Source organism: Telmatherina bonti (genome assembly GCF_933228915.1).
Source record: "Telmatherina bonti genome assembly, chromosome: 23".
In the NCBI taxonomy this organism is placed as follows: domain Eukaryota; kingdom Metazoa; phylum Chordata; class Actinopteri; order Atheriniformes; family Telmatherinidae; genus Telmatherina; species Telmatherina bonti.
Genome location: NC_136632.1, coordinates 2,663,083 through 2,683,244, shown reverse-complemented (window position 1 = coordinate 2,683,244; position 20,162 = coordinate 2,663,083). Strand labels below are relative to the sequence as shown.

Sequence of the window (20,162 nt, the reverse complement as noted above, 5' to 3'; positions counted from 1 at the left end):
GGAATGATGGTGTTTTGAAGCCTAAAATGTTTTTGGAATGATAGTGGAATGAAGCTTGAACTCATTAGGAATAACACTGGGAGTAGTGCTGGAAAAAAGTTTGGAATGATTTTGGGAAATATGGTGGAATGAAGCTTGGAATGATGCTGGAATGATGCTGGGAATGTCCATGATGCCATCCCAAATCTCTTTAAAGCTCCAGTAGGTAACGTTGCTGAGAGACATGTTCCTCTGGGTGAAGCGGTTCCTCGTCCCGATAGTAGTCTATACATTCTGTAATCATGAACAATAAGAAATATAGTTAGACCCCTCAGTTTACTGTATATCTGTAAAAACTCTGACCAATCCAAACATTCGGACCTAAATGGAGTTGTTCATTTCTTATATTTGGTAAGCTTCTTCATGGCTGAGAAAATGCAGGAAGGATTTTCCAACCCGGCTCGGTTTATTTGCCTCCTCCTGCTAAACAGCCGAGAAAGAGAAAATCGTTGGTGGAAAAAGCTGCGAATGAAAAAGCACATGGAGGGCACAAACCTCCGCCACAGCCTTTAAAAAGTTCCTGGATCCAAACGGTGATCCGGATCACCACCAAAATTAAATCAGTTCTTCCTTTCCACATTTCCAACAACTCCTGGAAATTTAATTAAAATCCGTTCAAAACGTTTTGTAGTTATCTTGAACACAGACAGAAACGCTGGTAAAAACATAACCGGCTCAGTGGAGGTAAGAAAAAGCCTCGGATCACGCAAGGAGCAGAACCAGAGGAGGAGGAGCCAATGTATGGGGAGGGGCCAAGACAGGGCGCCACGTTCACATCCCACAACATTACCAACCCCAGCTTTAATCTCCACAGAACGTATGAAACCAACGTAGGAAAGCCGAAGTGCTTCAGGATGGAATTCTGTCCTCCTGCGGCTGCAGATCCGACTCTTCTGTCAAACTTTCCCTAAAACGTTTTTATAGTTTGATATCAGAGAATTTAGTCCTTTTTTCCGTTAAAAGAAAACGAGAGATTTCCGTGATCCCGAATCGTGTCCTGCTGTCATCTCAGCAGCGTTCATTCTTTTATTCGTTAGTTTAACAGCATTTTTATTATTATTCATCTCCTGAACTTAAACTTTTCAAGTCGGCTTCAGACGTACTTTTTAAACAAATGTTTCCTGAACTGGGCTGAGCGATCGACACAGAGACGCTGGTTGTATTCTGTCCCTCATCCCCCTGAGGAGATGATCCATCTCCACATGGCAGATGAATGAAGGCCTGGAATACAGATGTCACGATTTCAGATTTCTGGTACGAATATTGTCAAAGAAATAATCCTGATTTTATGATTATCTCCATTGTTTTGCTATGAGTCATTTCCTAACACCGAATGTGTAAAACCACATGAACACACGTTGTTGGTTGGGGTGGGAAATCAAATAGAAAAACAGAATATCAGGATTTTTTGCTTCACAACTGTAAAATGAATTTTTTTGTAAAAAATCTTTACTTTTATTTATTAAAAAAAAAAAAATCCATTATAAAATGTTTATGTTTATAGTTGTTATTGATCTTTTTGGGCATTCTAGCAGCTGAAAGATGGTCTGGCTACTGGGTTGTTTTTTCCTCATTGAAGTCAAGAAATATGACGAGCAAATAAAGTTTTGTACATTTTTTGTTTTTAGTCTACAAAAACCAGCAATATAGAAGAATAGTGAGAACCGCAATTTAAATCAAATCGGCACCAAAAAAAAATCTGAATCGAATCGAGACCAGAGCGTATCGTCACAGCCCTGGGTGGTGTAACTAACGGAACAACAAAACAAAGTACGCGAGATGTCTCCGTCTAGCTAAATCCTCTCTGCTCTGCAGTAAATCAATAAATCCAACATATTAACTGGATTTGTCTGAGATAAATCAGGCTGCAGGACCTCTACCTGCTCTGGGAAGACTTTTTTCAGCAAGCCAGATTGTAAACATGGTTTTTAACTTTTCTAGCTGTGACTACAAGCAGAACAGCTGCTATCTGACACAGTAAGGCAAACGCCAACCGGAGTCGGACGTGGTTCCGATAAGGTTTCATATCAGAGTCCGGTAAACATTAGAGTCAAGTAAGGCTACTGAACATTTATCTTCAGCCTGGCTGCTGCTCCTGCAAGGGTGAAATATTTCCAGTTATTCTTTCTTCCTTTGCAACGTTTGCTTCCCTTCACAGTCCCACCTCCATCTTTCTCTTCTTCTAAAACCACACATAATTTTATAAAACAAATACGAGAATGACTTGATTCCTTTGTTTGGAGGGAAAAACTCTTCCTCTGCCTGCAGGTCGCCCTCCAACAACCTCTTCTGCACCTCACAGGGAAGCAAAACAAAGCTGCACCTGAAGTGGTGTTTCTGTTCCAGGCAGAAGTTGTGCTGATCTAGTTATGGTTCAGACATAATTCTTTAAAGAAAGGGAGAGTTAGGATGTCAACAAGATGGCAGCGCTGCATAAACTAAACCGCTATTCAAGTCATCTGTTGAAAATTCCTATATTTTTCATACCATCAAATATATCGTTCTAACTTCGAGGGACCTTTACGATGAATTCATCGTGGTGTTTAATACCGTGATAAATTGTGAAATTAGATAATCACAAATTCTGGACCTTGATGCTGGATTTGTGCTTCCATGACGCAAAGTGCTGCGGGTCACATGATCCCATGGTTACAGCGTGTGGTTTCTGACGAGGGCAGCCGCCTCGGAGCGCCGATACATGACGATGCTTCATGATTAGAGAGATATTTCCTTTTTTTCACTGATGCGTTCAAGCATCTGACTTGCCATGAGTGAGAAAACCTGCATATCGGCTACATATTACAAATGCATTAATTAGTTCATTCCTGCAGCAGAGCATGCTTTCTGTCTGAACTGCTGTGAATGTGCTTCACAATGTTATTATCTCATTATCTTTTCTTTGCTTTGCTGCTTAGGACTGAGACAGGGCAGCTAAATGACTTTCATTTACATTACTTGAGATGTGCCATAATAATGCTCATTAGAGTATTCCCTTTTTGTTGCACAGTTGCTTTAATTAGATTTTCCTCCTCACTGCTTAATAAGAACAAGGCAGCCAACACTAATCACGCCTGTAATATATTTGTTATTACAAGACGAGAGACGTAGTGTCTGGTAAATGAAGAAGATTAGACCACAGAATGTTTCTGTGATTTCCAATGAATTATCAGCCACAAGAATGATAATCTTCAGCAGGCTGATATCCACAACCTGCTGTGTGAAAACTACCACCTCTCTCGCTGGCTTGGTGGTACCAGAGGCCTCTGCCTCGTCCTCTACCTGGTCTTCTGCAATTACTGAACATTTCTCTTTACTTTGTGCTACAATTCAATTCAATTCAACTTCATTTATATAGCGTTAAATCACGGCAATGCCATCTCAAGACACTTTACAGACAGAGAAGAAAACATAATGAAAACCAATTCATCACAGCCTATATAAGGAAACCAACAAGTTGAGTTGGAGGTCCAACTCAATCTCCCATCCTAATCAAGCACACTGGCGACAGTGGGAAGGAAACAACTCCAAGCTCCTGGTTCTTCTGCAGGAGGTGAACAGGTTGCCTGGAGTTCCTGTATTATGTTCTGCTTTACAGACTGGTGAGGCGCCCGGAACAATGACACCATCGATTCAGGAAAACTCCATCAGGATTATTTAATCTGTTAATTTAGAGGGAATAATCTTCCTCGAACATTTGTTCCTGTAAAAACACATGAGCAGCGTGTTGTTTTCCTTCCTCATCAGAAAACATTGTATACACATTATTCTACATTAGAGTCTGGATGATGAAGAGATTTAGGATTAATTAATATGGAGTTTAATGCTTTGATTAATGGTAAAGTAAATAATCTCCAGCTGCAGCAGCATCTGGTGGAACAGGAGATTCTCTTCATGATGAGGTGGAACGGGACATTCTCATCATGATGAGGTGGAACAGGAGATTCTCTTCATGATGAGGTGGAACGGGAGATTCTCATGGTGATGAGGTGGAACGGGAGATTCTCATGGTGATGATGTGGAACGGGAGATTCTCATCATGATGAGGTGGAACGGGAGATTCTCATCATGATGAGGTGGAACGGGAGATTCTCATGGTGATGAGGTGGAACGGGAGATTCTCATGGTGATGAGGTGGAACGGGAGATTCTCATGGTGATGAGGTGGAACGGGAGATTCTCATCATGATGAGATAGAACGGGAGATTCTCATGGTGATGAGGTGGAACGGGAGATTCTCATCATGATGAGGTGGAACGGGAGATTCTCTTCATGATGAGGTGGAACGGGAGATTCTCATCATGATGAGATGGAACGGGAGATTCTCATGGTGATGATGTGGAACGGGAGATTCTCATCATGATGAGGTGGAACGGGAGATTCTCATCGTGATGTGGTGGAACGGGAGATTCTCATCATGATGAGGTGGAACGGGAGATTCTCATGGTGATGAGGTGGAACGGGAGATTCTCATCATGATGAGATGGAACGGGAGATTCTCATGGTGATGAGGTGGAACGGGAGATTCTCTTCATGATGAGGTGGAACGGGAGATTCTCATCATGATGAGGTGGAACGGGAGGTTCTCATGGTGATGAGGTGGAACGGGAGATTCTCATGGTGATGAGGTGGAACGGGAGATTCTCATGGTGATGTGGTGGAACGGGAGATTCTCATGGTGATGTGGTGGAACGGGAGATTCTCATGGTGATGTGGTGGAACGGGAGATTCTCATGGTGATGTGGTGGAACGGGAGATTCTCATGGTGATGTGGTGAAACGGGAGATTCTCATGGTGATGTGGTGAAACGGGAGATTCTCATGGTGATGAGGTGGAACGGGAGATTCTCATGGTGATGAGGTGGAACGGGAGATTCTCATGGTGATGAGGTGGAACGGGAGATTCTCATGGTGATGTGGTGGAACGGGAGATTCTCTTCATGATGTGGAACGGGAGATTCTCATGGTGATGAGGTGGAACGGGAGATTCTCATGGTGATGAGGTGGAACGGGAGATTCTCATGGTGATGTGGTGAAACGGGAGATTCTCATGGTGATGTGGTGGAACGGGAGATTCTCATGGTGATGTGGTGGAACGGGAGATTCTCTTCATGATGTGGAACGGTAGATTGTCATGGTGATGAGGTGGAACGGTAGATTGTCATGGTGATGAGGTGGAACGGTAGATTGTCATCGTGATGTGGTGGAACGGGAGATTCTCATGGTCATGAGGTGGAACGGGAGATTCTCATGGTGATGTGGTGGAACGGGAGATTCTCATGGTGATGAGGTGGAACGGTAGATTCTCATGGTGATGAGGTGGAACGGTAGATTGTCATCGTGATGTGGTGGAACGGGAGATTCTCATGGTCATGAGGTGGAACGGGAGATTCTCATGGTGATGAGGTGGAACGGGAGATTCTCATGGTGATGAGGTGGAACGGTAGATTCTCATGGTGATGAGGTGGAACGGTAGATTGTCATCGTGATGTGGTGGAACGGGAGATTCTCATGGTCATGAGGTGGAACGGGAGATTCTCATGGTGATGAGGTGGAACGGGAGATTCTCATGGTGATGAGGTGGAACCGAAGATTCTCATGGTGATGTGCAGCAGCTGTGTGATGCTTCATGTCAATATGGAGCAGAATCCTTGAGGATTGTTACGACCTTGCTTCACACCAAGAATTAAAAAGGAGTCTTTCCCAGTACCAGAATGTGAAGCTGGTAATGTGGAGGGTGGGTGGAGATGTCTTTACAATGAATATGATAATAAGATTTATTGTTGCTGCTATTTTCTTTACTTTAATAACAAAACTGTTTCTTTACACAAAAGTGATCAGATTAGTATTTCATCAGCTGCTTAGTGGTTTGTCCCTCTAAAGGAAAATTAACTAAAATTATGTTTCACAACTGCTGTGCCGTTACTATGTAGCATGTCTCACCTGTTTATGCCAGTCCAAAGACAATGCTTCGCATTCTGCAGCATCACTAATGGCCTCCTTGACTGGCACCACAGTGTCTGTAAAACAGACTTGGGCTACAGGCAGAGACAGTGCAAATCAATGTCGGCTGTCAATGCACTTCAAGGTCGCAATATCCCTCAAAAAGGGATCCAGATTTTGGGGGGAGCTGGTTCGTTCAGACAGAGACTGCCAGTGGGAAATGCAAGAAGGGGACGACATGTTAACAAGATAAGCAACGTGTCAGAAGATGAAACTAAGACATTTTATCATTTGATGGAAAATATGATCTGATGGTGAATCTGATGATGCAGCATGTCTGTGAAAGCCTGAAACAGGAACAACTAAAGGCTGGAAAGATACTTTAAATCAGAAACAACTGGAGGAACATTTAACAACTAATGGCAATCGTCAGTAACATTACTGGTTTAACTGGGAACAGGTCAGTAACATGACTGGTTTAACTGGGAACAGGTCAGTAACATGACTGGTTTAACTAGGAACAGGTCAGTAACATGACTGGTTTAACTAGGAACAGGTCAGTAGCATGACTGGTTTAACTGGGAACAGGTCAGTAACATGACTGGTTTAACTGGGAACAGGTCAGTAACATGACTGGTTTAACTGGGAACAGGTCAGTAACATGACTGGTTTAACTAGGAACAGGTCGGTAACATGACTGGTTTAACTAGGAACAGGTCAGTAACATGACTGGTTTAACTGGGAACAGGTCAGTAACATGACTGGTTTAACTGGGAACAGGTCAGTAACATGACTGGTTTAACTAGGAACAGGTCGGTAACATGACTGGTTTAACTAGGAACAGGTCAGTAACATGACTGGTTTAACTAGGTACAGGTCAGTAACATGACTGGTTTAACTAGGAACAGGTCGGTAACATGACTGGTTTAACTAGGAACAGGTCAGTAACATGACTGGTTTAACTAGGAACAGGTCGGTAACATGACTGGTTTAACTAGGAACAGGTCGGTAACATGACTGGTTTAACTAGGAACAGGTCGGTAACATGACTGGTTTAACTAGGAACAGGTCAGTAACATGACTGGTTTAACTAGGAACAGGTCGGTAACATGACTGGTTTAACTAGGAACAGGTCGGTAACATGACTGGTTTAACTAGGAACAGGTCGGTAACATGACTGGTTTAACTAGGAACAGGTCGGTAACATGACTGGTTTAACTAGGAACAGGTCAGTAACATGACTGGTTTAACTGGGAACAGGTCAGTAACATGACTGGTTTAACTGGGAACAGGTCAGTAACATGACTGGTTTAACTGGGAACAGGTCGGTAACATTACTGGTTTAACTAGGAACAGGTCGGTAGCATGACTGGTTTAACTAGGAACAGGTCAGTAACAGGACTGGTTTAACTGGGAACAGGTCGGTAACATTACTGGTTTAACTGGGAACAGGTCGGTAGCATGACTGGTTTAACTAGGAACAGGTCAGTAACAGGACTGGTTTAACTAGGAACAGGTCAGTAACAGGACTGGTTTAACTAGGAACAGGTCGGTAGCATGACTGGTTTAACTGGGAACAGGTCAGTAACATGACTGGTTTAACTGGGAACAGGTCAGTAACATGACTGGTTTAACTGGGAACAGGTCAGTAACATGACTGGTTTAACTGGGAACAGATCGGTAACAGGACTGGTTTAACTGGGAACAGATCGGTAACAGGACTGGTTTCACTGGGAACAGGTCAGTAACATGACTGGTTTAACTGGGAACAGGTCAGTAACATGACTGGTTTAACTGGGAACAGGTCAGTAACATGACTGGTTTAACTAGGAACAGGTCAGTAACATGACTGGTTTAACTGGGAACAGGTCAGTAACATGACTGGTTTAACTGGGAACAGGTCAGTAGCATGACTGGTTTAACTGGGAAGAGGTCAGTAACATGACTGGTTTAACTGGGAACAGGTCAGTAGCATGACTGGTTTAACTGGGAAGAGGTCAGTAACATGACTGGTTTAACTAGGAACATGTCAGTAACATGACTGGTTTAACTGGGAACAGGTCGGTAACATGACTGGTTTAACTAGGAACAGGTCAGTAACATGACTGGTTTAACTGGGAACAGGTCGGTAACATTACTGGTTTAACTAGGAACAGGTCGGTAGCATGACTGGTTTAACTAGGAACAGGTCAGTAACAGGACTGGTTTAACTGGGAACAGGTCGGTAACATTACTGGTTTAACTGGGAACAGGTCGGTAGCATGACTGGTTTAACTGGGAACAGGTCAGTAACATGACTGGTTTAACTGGGAACAGGTCGGTAGCATGACTGGTTTAACTGGGAACAGGTCGGTAGCATGACTGGTTTAACTGGGAACAGGTCGGTAGCATGACTGGTTTAACTAGGAACAGGTCAGTAACATGACTGGTTTAACTGGGAACAGGTCGGTAGCATGACTGGTTTAACTAGGAACAGGTCGGTAACATGACTGGTTTAACTGGGAACAGGTCAGTAACATGACTGGTTTAACTGGGAACAGGTCGGTAACATGACTGGTTTAACTCGGAACAGGTCGGTAACATGACTGGTTTAACTAGGAACAGGTCGGTAACATGACTGGTTTAACTGGGAACAGGTCGGTAACATGACTGGTTTAACTAGGAACAGGTCGGTAACATGACTGGTTTAACTGGGAACAGGTCGGTAACATGACTGGTTTAACTGGGAACGGGTCAGTAACATGACTGGTTTAACTAGGAACAGGTCAGTAACATGACTGGTTTAACTGGGAACAGGTCGTTAGCATGACTGGTTTAACTGGGAACAGGTCAGTGACATGACTGGTTTAACTAGGAACAGGTCAGTAACATGACTGGTTTAACTGGGAACAGGTCAGTAACATGACTGGTTTAACTGGGAACAGGTCAGTAACATGACTGGTTTAACTGGGAACAGGTCGGTAGCATGACTGGTTTAACTGGGAACAGGTCAGTAACATGACTGGTTTAACTGGGAACAGGTCGGTAGCATGGCTGGTTTAACTGGGAACAGGTCGGTAACATGGCTGGTTTAACTGGGAACAGGTCAGTAACATGACTGGTTTAACTAGGAACAGGTCGGTAACATGACTGGTTTAACTAGGAACAGGTCGGTAACATGACTGGTTTAACTAGGAACAGGTCAGTAACAGGACTGGTTTAACTAGGAACAGGTCAGTAACAGGACTGGTTTAACTAGGAACAGGTCAGTAACAGGACTGGTTTAACTAGGAACAGGTCAGTAACAGGACTGGTTTAACTAGGAACAGGTCGGTCACAGGACTGGTTTAACTAGGAACAGGTCGGTCACATGACTGGTTTAACTAGGAACAGGTCGGTCACATGACTGGTTTAACTAGGAACAGGTCGGTAACATGACTGGTTTAACTAGGAACAGGTCGGTAACATGACTGGTTTAACTAGGAACAGGTCAGTAACATGACTGGTTTAACTAGGAACAGGTCAGTAACATGACTGGTTTAACTAGGAACAGGTCAGTAACATGACTGGTTTAACTAGGAACAGGTCAGTAACATGACTGGTTTAACTGGGAACAGGTCGTTAGCATGACTGGTTTAACTGGGAACAGGTCAGTGACATGACTGGTTTAACTAGGAACAGGTCAGTAACATGACTGGTTTAACTGGGAACAGGTCAGTAACATGACTGGTTTAACTGGGAACAGGTCAGTAACATGACTGGTTTAACTGGGAACAGGTCGGTAGCATGACTGGTTTAACTGGGAACAGGTCAGTAACATGACTGGTTTAACTGGGAACAGGTCGGTAGCATGGCTGGTTTAACTGGGAACAGGTCGGTAACATGGCTGGTTTAACTGGGAACAGGTCGGTAACATGACTGGTTTAACTGGGAACAGGTCGGTAACATGACTGGTTTAACTAGGAACAGGTCAGTAACATGACTGGTTTAACTAGGAACAGGTCAGTAACATGACTGGTTTAACTAGGAACAGGTCAGTAACAGGACTGGTTTAACTAGGAACAGGTCAGTAACAGGACTGGTTTAACTAGGAACAGGTCCGTCACATGACTGGTTTAACTGGGAACAGGTCGGTAGCATGACTGGTTTAACTGGGAACAGGTCAGTAACATGACTGGTTTAACTAGGAACAGGTCAGTAACATGACTGGTTTAACTAGGAACAGGTCGGTAACATGACTGGTTTAACTAGGAACAGGTCGGTAAGATGACTGGTTTAACTGGGAACAGGTCAGTAGCATGACTGGTTTAACTGGGAACAGGTCGGTAGCATGACTGGTTTAACTGGGAACAGGTCAGTAACATGACTGGTTTAACTGGGAACAGGTCAGTAACATGACTGGTTTAACTGGGAACAGGTCAGTAACATGACTGGTTTAACTAGGAACAGGTCAGTAACAGGACTGGTTTAACTAGGAACAGGTCAGTAACAGGACTGGTATAACTAGGAACAGGTCAGTAACAGGACTGGTTTAACTAGGAACAGGTCAGTAACAGGACTGGTTTAACTAGGAACAGGTCAGTAACAGGACTGGTTTAACTAGGAACAGGTCAGTAACATGACTGGTTTAACTAGGAACAGGTCGGTAACAGGACTGGTTTAACTAGGAACAGGTCAGTAACATGACTGGTTTAACTGGGAACAGGTCAGTAACATGACTGGTTTAACTAGGAACAGGTCGGTAACATGACTGGTTTAACTAGGAACAGGTCGGTAACATGACTGGTTTAACTAGGAACAGGTCGGTAACATGACTGGTTTAACTGGGAACAGGTCGGTAGCATGACTGGTTTAACTGGGAACAGGTCAGTAACATGACTGGTTTAACTGGGAACAGGTCAGTAACATGACTGGTTTAACTGGGAACAGGTCGGTAGCATGACTGGTTTAACTGGGAACAGGTCAGTAACATGACTGGTTTAACTAGGAACAGGTCAGTAACATGGCTGGTTTAACTGGGAACAGGTCAGTAGCATGACTGGTTTAACTGGGAACAGGTCGGTAGCATGACTGGTTTAACTGGGAACAGGTCAGTAACATGACTGGTTTAACTGGGAACAGGTCGGTAACCTGACTGGTTTAACTGGGAACAGGTCAGTAACATGACTGGTTTAACTGGGAACAGGTCAGTAACATGACTGGTTTAACTGGGAACAGGTCGGTAGCATGGCTGGTTTAAAGTGGTGCTATGATGGTATTTGGAGTTTTCTGAGCTTTCTACAGTGTTACAGTGTTGAATCCTCATCAGACATGTGAGCGACACTGTTTTTTATCACCTAAACGCATGTTTGAGTTTGAGTTTGAGTTCCAGCACTCTCCGTTTGGTTTCCATGGCAACGAAAAACGCGTGGTTTTAGAGAGTTTTTTCTACGTGGAAATCCTTGTGACGTCCCGGGGGATAAGGTTCGGTGATTGGTTACCTTCTACTGGTTAACAAGGGCATGTACAAATACATCAGGCGGGTGGAAAACGTGGGATAAAGTTATTTCCAACGATGGCTGGTGAGTTTACCAAAGAGAGACATCCTGCTGCATTCGTTGCTGTGGGTTGCTGTTTTCCACTTCGTTTTCAGGCTCTGATTCAGGTTCCAACATGTAGGGCTGGATGCTATGTGTTGACATTGTATTTTGTTTTTTTATTGAGTTCATATGAGCCTAATCCTTCTGTTTATGAGACGTTACAATGACGGTGAAAGCAGGTGCGGTGCGCGCTCCCGATGTAGTGCAGTGGCGGGAGGCGGGGCTTAATGCGGAAGAGTCTCAATCCACTCGTTTTGCCCGCAGGCTGATCTGACAGCCTACGGAGAGGGTCGGTCTGAAGTAAATAAAGCCATTTGTGACAATAACTCCATCAATCCCAGCCCTTCTGGTCTCAGAAATAAAAATAAATTAGCCTGAAATGTACAGAATAGTTCCACTTTAATTTGGAGCAGGTCAGTACCATGACTGGTTTAACTGGAAATGGGTCAGTAGCATGACTGGTTTAACTGGAAACAGGTCAGTACCATGACTGGTTTAACTGGAAACAGGTCAGTAACATGACTGGTTTAACTGGAAACAGGTCAGTACCATGACTGGTTTAACTGGAAACGGGTCAGTAGCATGACTGGTTTAACTAGGAACAGGTCAGTAGCATGACTGGTTTAACTGGAAACAGGTCAGTACCATGACTGGTTTAACTGGAAACAGGTCAGTACCATGACTGGTTTAACTGGAAGCAGGTCAGTACCATGACTGGTTTAACTGGAAGCAGGTCAGTACCATGACTGGTTTAACTGGAAGCAGGTCAGTACCATGACTGGTTTAACTGGAAGCAGGTCAGTACCATGACTGGTTTAACTGGAAACAGGTCAGTACCATGACTGGTTTAACTGGAAGCAGGTCAGTACCATGACTGGTTTAACTGGAAACAGGTCAGTAACATGACTGGTTTAACTGGGAACATGTCGGTAGCATGACTGGTTTAACTAGGAACAGGTCAGTAGCATGACTGGTTTAACTGGAAACAGGTCAGTACCATGACTGGTTTAACTGGAAGCAGGTCAGTACCATGACTGGTTTAACTGGAAGCAGGTCAGTACCATGACTGGTTTAACTGGAAACAGGTCAGTACCATGACTGGTTTAACTGGAAGCAGGTCAGTACCATGACTGGTTTAACTGGAAGCAGGTCAGTACCATGACTGGTTTAACTGGAAGCAGGTCAGTACCATGACTGGTTTAACTGGAAACAGGTCAGTACCATGACTGGTTTAACTGGAAACAGGTCAGTACCATGACTGGTTTAACTGGAAGCAGGTCAGTACCATGACTGGTTTAACTGGAAGCAGGTCAGTACCATGACTGGTTTAACTGGAAGCAGGTCAGTACCATGACTGGTTTAACTGGAAACAGGTCAGTACCATGACTGGTTTAACTGGAAGCAGGTCAGTACCATGACTGGTTTAACTGGAAGCAGGTCAGTACCATGACTGGTTTAACTGGAAGCAGGTCAGTACCATGACTGGTTTAACTGGAAACAGGTCAGTACCATGACTGGTTTAACTGGAAGCAGGTCAGTACCATGACTGGTTTAACTGGAAACAGGTCAGTACCATGACTGGTTTAACTGGGAACAGGTCGGTAGCATGACTGGTTTAACTAGGAACAGGTCAGTAGCATGACTGGTTTAACTGGAAACAGGTCAGTACCATGACTGGTTTAACTGGAAGCAGGTCAGTACCATGACTGGTTTAACTGGAAGCAGGTCAGTACCATGACTGGTTTAACTGGAAACAGGTCAGTACCATGACTGGTTTAACTGGAAGCAGGTCAGTACCATGACTGGTTTAACTGGAAACAGGTCAGTACCATGACTGGTTTAACTGGAAGCAGGTCAGTACCATGACTGGTTTAACTGGAAACAGGTCAGTACCATGACTGGTTTAACTGGAAACAGGTCAGTACCATGACTGGTTTAACTGGAAACAGGTCAGTACCATGACTGGTTTAACTGGAAGCAGGTCAGTACCATGACTGGTTTAACTGGAAGCAGGTCAGTACCATGACTGGTTTAACTGGAAGCAGGTCAGTACCATGACTGGTTTAACTGGAAACGGGTCAGTAGCATGACTGGTTTAACTGGAAACAGGTCAGTACCATGACTGGTTTAACTGGAAACGGGTCAGTAGCATGACTGGTTTAACTGGAAGCAGGTCAGTACCATGACTGGTTTAACTGGAAACAGGTCAGTACCATGACTGGTTTAACTGGAAACGGGTCAGTACCATGACTGGTTTAACTGGAAGCAGGTCAGTACCATGACTGGTTTAACTGGAAACAGGTCAGTACCATGACTGGTTTAACTGGAAGCAGGTCAGTACCATGACTGGTTTAACTGGGAACAGGTCAGTACCATGACTGGTTTAACTGGAAACAGGTCAGTACCATGACTGGTTTAACTGGAAGCAGGTCAGTACCATGACTGGTTTAACTGGGAACAGGTCAGTACCATGACTGGTTTAACTGGGAACAGGTCAGTACCATGACTGGTTTAACTGGAAACGGGTCAGTACCATGACTGGTTTAACTGGAAACGGGTCAGTACCATGACTGGTTTAACTTGGAAACAGGTCAGTACCATGACTGGTTTAACTTGGAAACAGGTCAGTAGCATTACTGGTTTAACCTGGAACAAGTCAGTAGCATGACTGGTTTAACTGGAAACGGGTCAGTAGCATGACTGGTTTAACTGGGAGCAGGTCAGTAGCATGACTGGTTTATCCTGGAACAAGTCAGTAGCATGACTGGGTTTAAGAGCACTTCAGGGAGGCAGAGTCTTTCACATGGACACTAATCTGAGACAAACTGGATCGTGGAATTAATTGTGGAATAATTTCAGGAAAATGTTCTTGAGTGTAAAATTGTGATGACTTTGAAGATCCCACAGTCTGCATAGCATCAAGGGATTCAGAGAATTGGGAAGAATCTCTGTGTAAAAATTTCATACATAAAGTCATACCATTGCTTTGTTGTTATAAAAGAAGCGCTATGGAACTTGCACTGGCTAATCCAGCATCATCTTCATCCTGTCTCTTCTCTGAGATCTCTCCAGACAGTAAAAGTCCATCTGTTTCTTGACTCCTGTCTTCTCTTCATCTGATTAACCCTTTTTGGGTTTGTTTGATGAATCATCCAGTCTGATGCTCAGAATGAGAAGTTTCTTGATATCCAGTTGCTGGAATGTGATGTGGTGATGTGGTGCGCAGCTCAGAAGGGGGTTTTTCTGCCTTGGGATGCAGCAGAAGAATGTAAGGTCCAGGAATGGGCATAGTAAATGTCTCTGTGCTATCAAATGAGTCAGAAACACAGTTTAAAGGTCAGAAAGTCACATGATGCTACTTTAAAAGGAAAGTAAGTGAGAATAACAACCAGTAGGGCTGTGACGATATGTTTTCATCTCGATTCGATTCAGTTCCCATTTTTTTTCTGAGTATTAATCGATTTAAATTACAATTCTCATGATTCCTCGATTATTATTGAATTTTTTTAGACTTAAAACAACAAAAAAATGTACAAAACTTTTTTTGCACGTCATTTAAATGAGGAAAAACAACACAGTAGCCAGACCATCATTCTGCTGATATAATGCTCAAGACGACAAGTGAAAATGTCAATAAAAACGACAAAAAATTTTATAATGAATTCTTTTTATTTATTTGGAAAAAAAAAAGATTTTCTTAATTAAAAAAAAAATCAATTTCAAAATTGTGAAGCAAAAAATCCTGATATTTGATTTTTCGATTCGATTTTCCTACCCCGAACCCGTAATATCAGTTGGAGAAATGTGTCTGAACACCTACATGTACGTTATTTTCATGTAGTCGGTGACACTCTGACCTGGTTCGCTTTGTGTCTGCAGGTACAAACATTTTCTGCAGGATCTGACGGCCAATACAAGTCCGGATGACCCAGAGTTTCAGCTGCTCTCCAGTAAGTGCCGTTAGTCATCCAGTCAGTGAAGAGCCCTGTCTTCCATTCTGACGATGGTGTTGAGGTTGGGGGGGTTTGCCCCGTTTGCCTAGTCACTCATCTGATTGATGAACACTGAGAAATAAGCAAAGCAGCAAAATGACAACTTTTAAGTCTTGTCTTTCCACTGGAAGCCAGACGACGCTGTTCAGGTCTGCATTTGGGAACAAAGAAGAGAGCTCCTTACTTTTATTCCTCATTTCTTGTAACTGTCAAGGCAGCGGTTAACTAGTGAGGAAGTAGAAATAGAAAACTCAATCTGCTTCTTAGTTCCAGTTGGATGTGAGTTCTGGCTTAATTAACATGGACTGGAGGAGAGGATATTAAGCAGGACTTACATTAATAAATAAAATCTTCAACATCAACATGGATCTTTATAATTACTAATTTCAGTTGTCAAATAAACAGAAAATCTGACTCAAGTGCAAATGCACAGAAGGAATTATTTATGTGTATCAATTAAAACCTCATTGCTGGTTGCTGCCTTTGCTTACAAATGAATTCTGCTTCTGAGTCTAAGATGAAGGAACGTATCTTACTGTGGCCTGCTTTCCCTTCCTCCTCTCATTAGAGATCCTTTTTTAAACTTAGTGGGGTTGTTTGTTACTGGATAAGTATAGCTAAATTTCCTGTATTTGCCTGGTTGTATTGCAAGGGGAATTATTTAAAAAAGAAATACAGACAAATCACAATGTATCTGATTAGGCAAACTCCCAGAGAATCACAAGAGGCTTTGTTGTTGTTTTCTGTTGTTGTTCTGCTCCGTGTCGGTTTGCTTTCTCTTCTCTTTGTCTCTTTTTTCCCTCAAGCTTTCTTTTTCCCCCTCGCTGTGCATCCAGGCTGGATTTAATTGTTGTAATCGCAGTGCTTCAGGAGTTTTCATCAGCCCACTTCACTGAAGCGACTGTGTCATGGTTTAAAGGCTAACAGAGTGAATGGAATAAAGCGGTGCGGGAAGAGGAATGTTTAATAGGCTGGATGGTTTATCAAGGCCTCGGTCAGCTCCAAACGCAGCCTGATAACACTCTAATTACTTGTTTGTTTGTTTTAAAGGAAGCTATGGAAAATTTTCCAAACTCTCCTTCCAGAGGAAGCGTTTTACAGGATGGCCTGACTCAATTTACAGTTTAAAGGTTGCTGAGTTATAACATTTATTAAGGCTCAAACAGTTATTGGAATAATTGGGCATTTTATGATTTTCTTCTGTTCTGACATTTTTCCCCTTTATCAAATTTATTAACTTTTAACATATTTAAACAAATAAGTAAAGTACATGTAAACAGATGTTGGATAATGCTGTTTCTGACAGCTGCCAGACACCCCTCAATACAATCCACTATGAGAATCTCCTGTTCCACCTCATCATGATGAGAATCTCCCATTCCACCTCATCATGATGAGAATCTCCCGTTCCACCTCATCATGATGAGAATCTCCCATTCCACCTCATCATGATGAGAATCTCCCGTTCCACCTCATCATGATGAGAATCTCCCGTTCCACCTCATCATGATGACAATCTCCCGTTCCACCTCATCACCAGGAGAATCTCCCGTTCCACCTCATCATGATCAGAATCTCCCGTTCCACCTCATCATGATGACAATCTCCCGTTCCACCTCATCACCATGAGAATCTCCCGTTCCACCACATCATGATGAGAATCTCCCATTCCACCTCATCATGATGAGAATCTCCCGTTCCACCTCATCACCATGAGAATCTCCTGTTCCACCTCATCACCATGAGAATCTCCCGTTCCACCTCATCATGATGAGAATCTCCCGTTCCACCTCATCATGATGAGAATCTCCCATTCCACCTCATCATGATGAGAATCTCCCGTTCCACCTCATCATGATGAGAATCTCCCGTTCCACCTCATCATGATGAGAATCTCCCGTTCCACCTCATCATGATGAGAATCTCCCGTTCCACCTCATCACCAGGAGAATCTCCCGTTCCACCTCATCATGATCAGAATCTCCCGTTCCACCTCATCATGATGAGAATCTCCCGTTCCACCTCATCACCATGAGAATCTCCCGTTCCACCACATCATGATGAGAATCTCCCGTTCCACCACATCATGATGAGAATCTCCCGTTCCACCTCATCACCATGAGAATCTCCCGTTCCACCTCATCATGATGAGAATCTCCCGTTCCACCTCATCACCATGAGAATCTCCCGTTCCACCTCATCATGATTGGAATCTCCCATTCCACCTCATCATGATGAGAATCTCCCGTTCCACCTCATCATGATGAGAATCTCCCGTTCCACCTCATCACCATGAGAATCTCCCGTTCTACCTCATCATGATGAGAATCTCCCATTCCACCACATCATGATGAGAATCTCCCGTTCCACCTCATCATGATGAGAATCTCCCGTTCCACCTCATCACCATGAGAATCTCCCGTTCCACCTCATCATGATGAGAATCTCCCGTTCCACCTCATCACCATGAGAATCTCCCGTTCCACCTCATCATGATGAAAATCTCCCGTTCCACCTCATCACCATGAGAATCTCCCGTTCCACCACATCATCATGAGAATCTCCCATTCCACCTCATCATGATGAGAATCTCTCGTTCCACCTCATCATGATGAGAATCTCCCGTTCCACCTCATCACCATGAGAATCTCCCGTTCCACCTCATCACCATGAGAATCTCCCGTTCCACCTCATCATGATGAGAATCTCTCGTTCCACCTCATCATGATGAGAATCTCCCGTTCCACCTCATCACCATGAGAATCTCCCGTTCCACCTCATCACCATGAGAATCTCCCGTTCCACCTCATCATGATGAGAATCTCCCGTTCCACCTCATCACCATGGGAATCTCCCGTTCCACCTCATCATGATGAGAATCTCCCGTTCCACCTCATCATGATGAGAATCTCTCGTTCCACCTCATCATGATGAGAATCTCCCGTTCCACCTCATCACCATGAGAATCTCCCGTTCCACCTCATCATGATGAGAATCTCCCGTTCCACCTCATCACCATGAGAATCTCCCGTTCCACCTCATCACCATGAGAATCTCCCGTTCCACCACATCATGATGAGAATCTCCCGTTCCACCTCATCATGATGAGAATCTCCCGTTCCACCTCATCACCATGAGAATCTCCCGTTCCACCTCATCACCATGAGAATCTCCCGTTCCACCTCATCACCATGAGAATCTCCCGTTCCACCACATCATGATGAGAATCTCCCGTTCCACCTCATCACCATGAGAATCTCCCGTTCCACCTCATCACCATGAGAATCTCCCGTTCCACCTCATCACCATGAGAATCTCCCGTTCCACCTCATCACCATGAGAATCTCCCGTTCCACCTCATCATGATGAGAATCTCCCGTTCCACCTCATCACCATGAGAATCTCCCGTTCCACCTCATCACCATGAGAATGTCCCGTTCCACCTCATCACCATGAGAATCTCCCGTTCCACCTCATCATAATGAGAATCTCCCGTTCCACCTCATCACCAGGAGAATCTCCCGTTCCACCTCATCACCATGAGAATCTCCCGTTCCACCTCATCACCATGAGAATCTCCCGTTCCACCTCATCATGATGAGAATCTCCCGTTCCACCTCATCTCCATGAGAATCTCCCGTTCCACCTCATCACCATGAGAATGTCCCGTTCCACCTCATCACCATGAGAATGTCCCGTTCCACCTCATCATGATGAGAATCTCCCGTTCCACCTCATCACCATGAGAATCTCCCGTTCCACCTCATCACCATGAGAATCTCCCGTTCCACCTCATCACCAGGAGAATCTCCCGTTCCACCACATCATGATGAGAATCTCCCGTTCCACCTCATCACCATGAGAATCTCCCGTTCCACCTCATCACCATGAGAATCTCCCGTTCCACCTCATCACCATGAGAATCTCCCGTTCCACCTCATCACCATGAGAATCTCCCGTTCCACCTCATCATGATGAGAATCTCCCGTTCCACCTCATCACCATGAGAATCTCCCGTTCCACCTCATCACCATGAGAATCTCCCGTTCCACCTCATCACCATGAGAATCTCCCGTTCCACCTCATCACCATGAGAATCTCCCGTTCCACCTCATCACCATGAGAATCTCCCGTTCCACCTCATCATGATGAGAATCTCCCGTTCCACCTCATCACCATGAGAATCTCCCGTTCCACCTCATCATGAGAATCTCCCGTTCCACCTCATCACCATGAGAATCTCCCGTTCCACCTCATCACCATGAGAATCTCCCGTTCCACCACATCATGATGAGAATCTCCCGTTCCACCTCATCATGATGAGAATCTCCCGTTCCACCTCATCACCATGAGAATCTCCCGTTCCACCTCATCACCATGAGAATCTCCCGTTCCACCTCATCACCATGAGAATCTCCCGTTCCACCACATCATGATGAGAATCTCCCGTTCCACCTCATCACCATGAGAATCTCCCGTTCCACCTCATCACCATGAGAATCTCCCGTTCCACCTCATCATGATGAGAATCTCCCGTTCCACCTCATCTCCATGAGAATCTCCCGTTCCACCTCATCACCATGAGAATGTCCCGTTCCACCTCATCACCATGAGAATGTCCCGTTCCACCTCATC

At 44.2% G+C, this 20,162-nt stretch overlaps 1 protein-coding gene across 1 annotated transcript in view; it reads left to right on the top strand.

Annotated features, from left to right (window-relative positions):
• Positions 1–20,162, top strand: part of arhgef39 (Rho guanine nucleotide exchange factor (GEF) 39) — a gene marked incomplete at both ends in the record, with an annotated part of 98,534 nt that overhangs the window by 34,711 nt on the left and 43,661 nt on the right. The window contains 1 exon segment of the mRNA XM_079263110.1: positions 15,415–15,485. Coding sequence (XP_079119236.1) covers positions 15,415–15,485 — 71 coding nt within the window.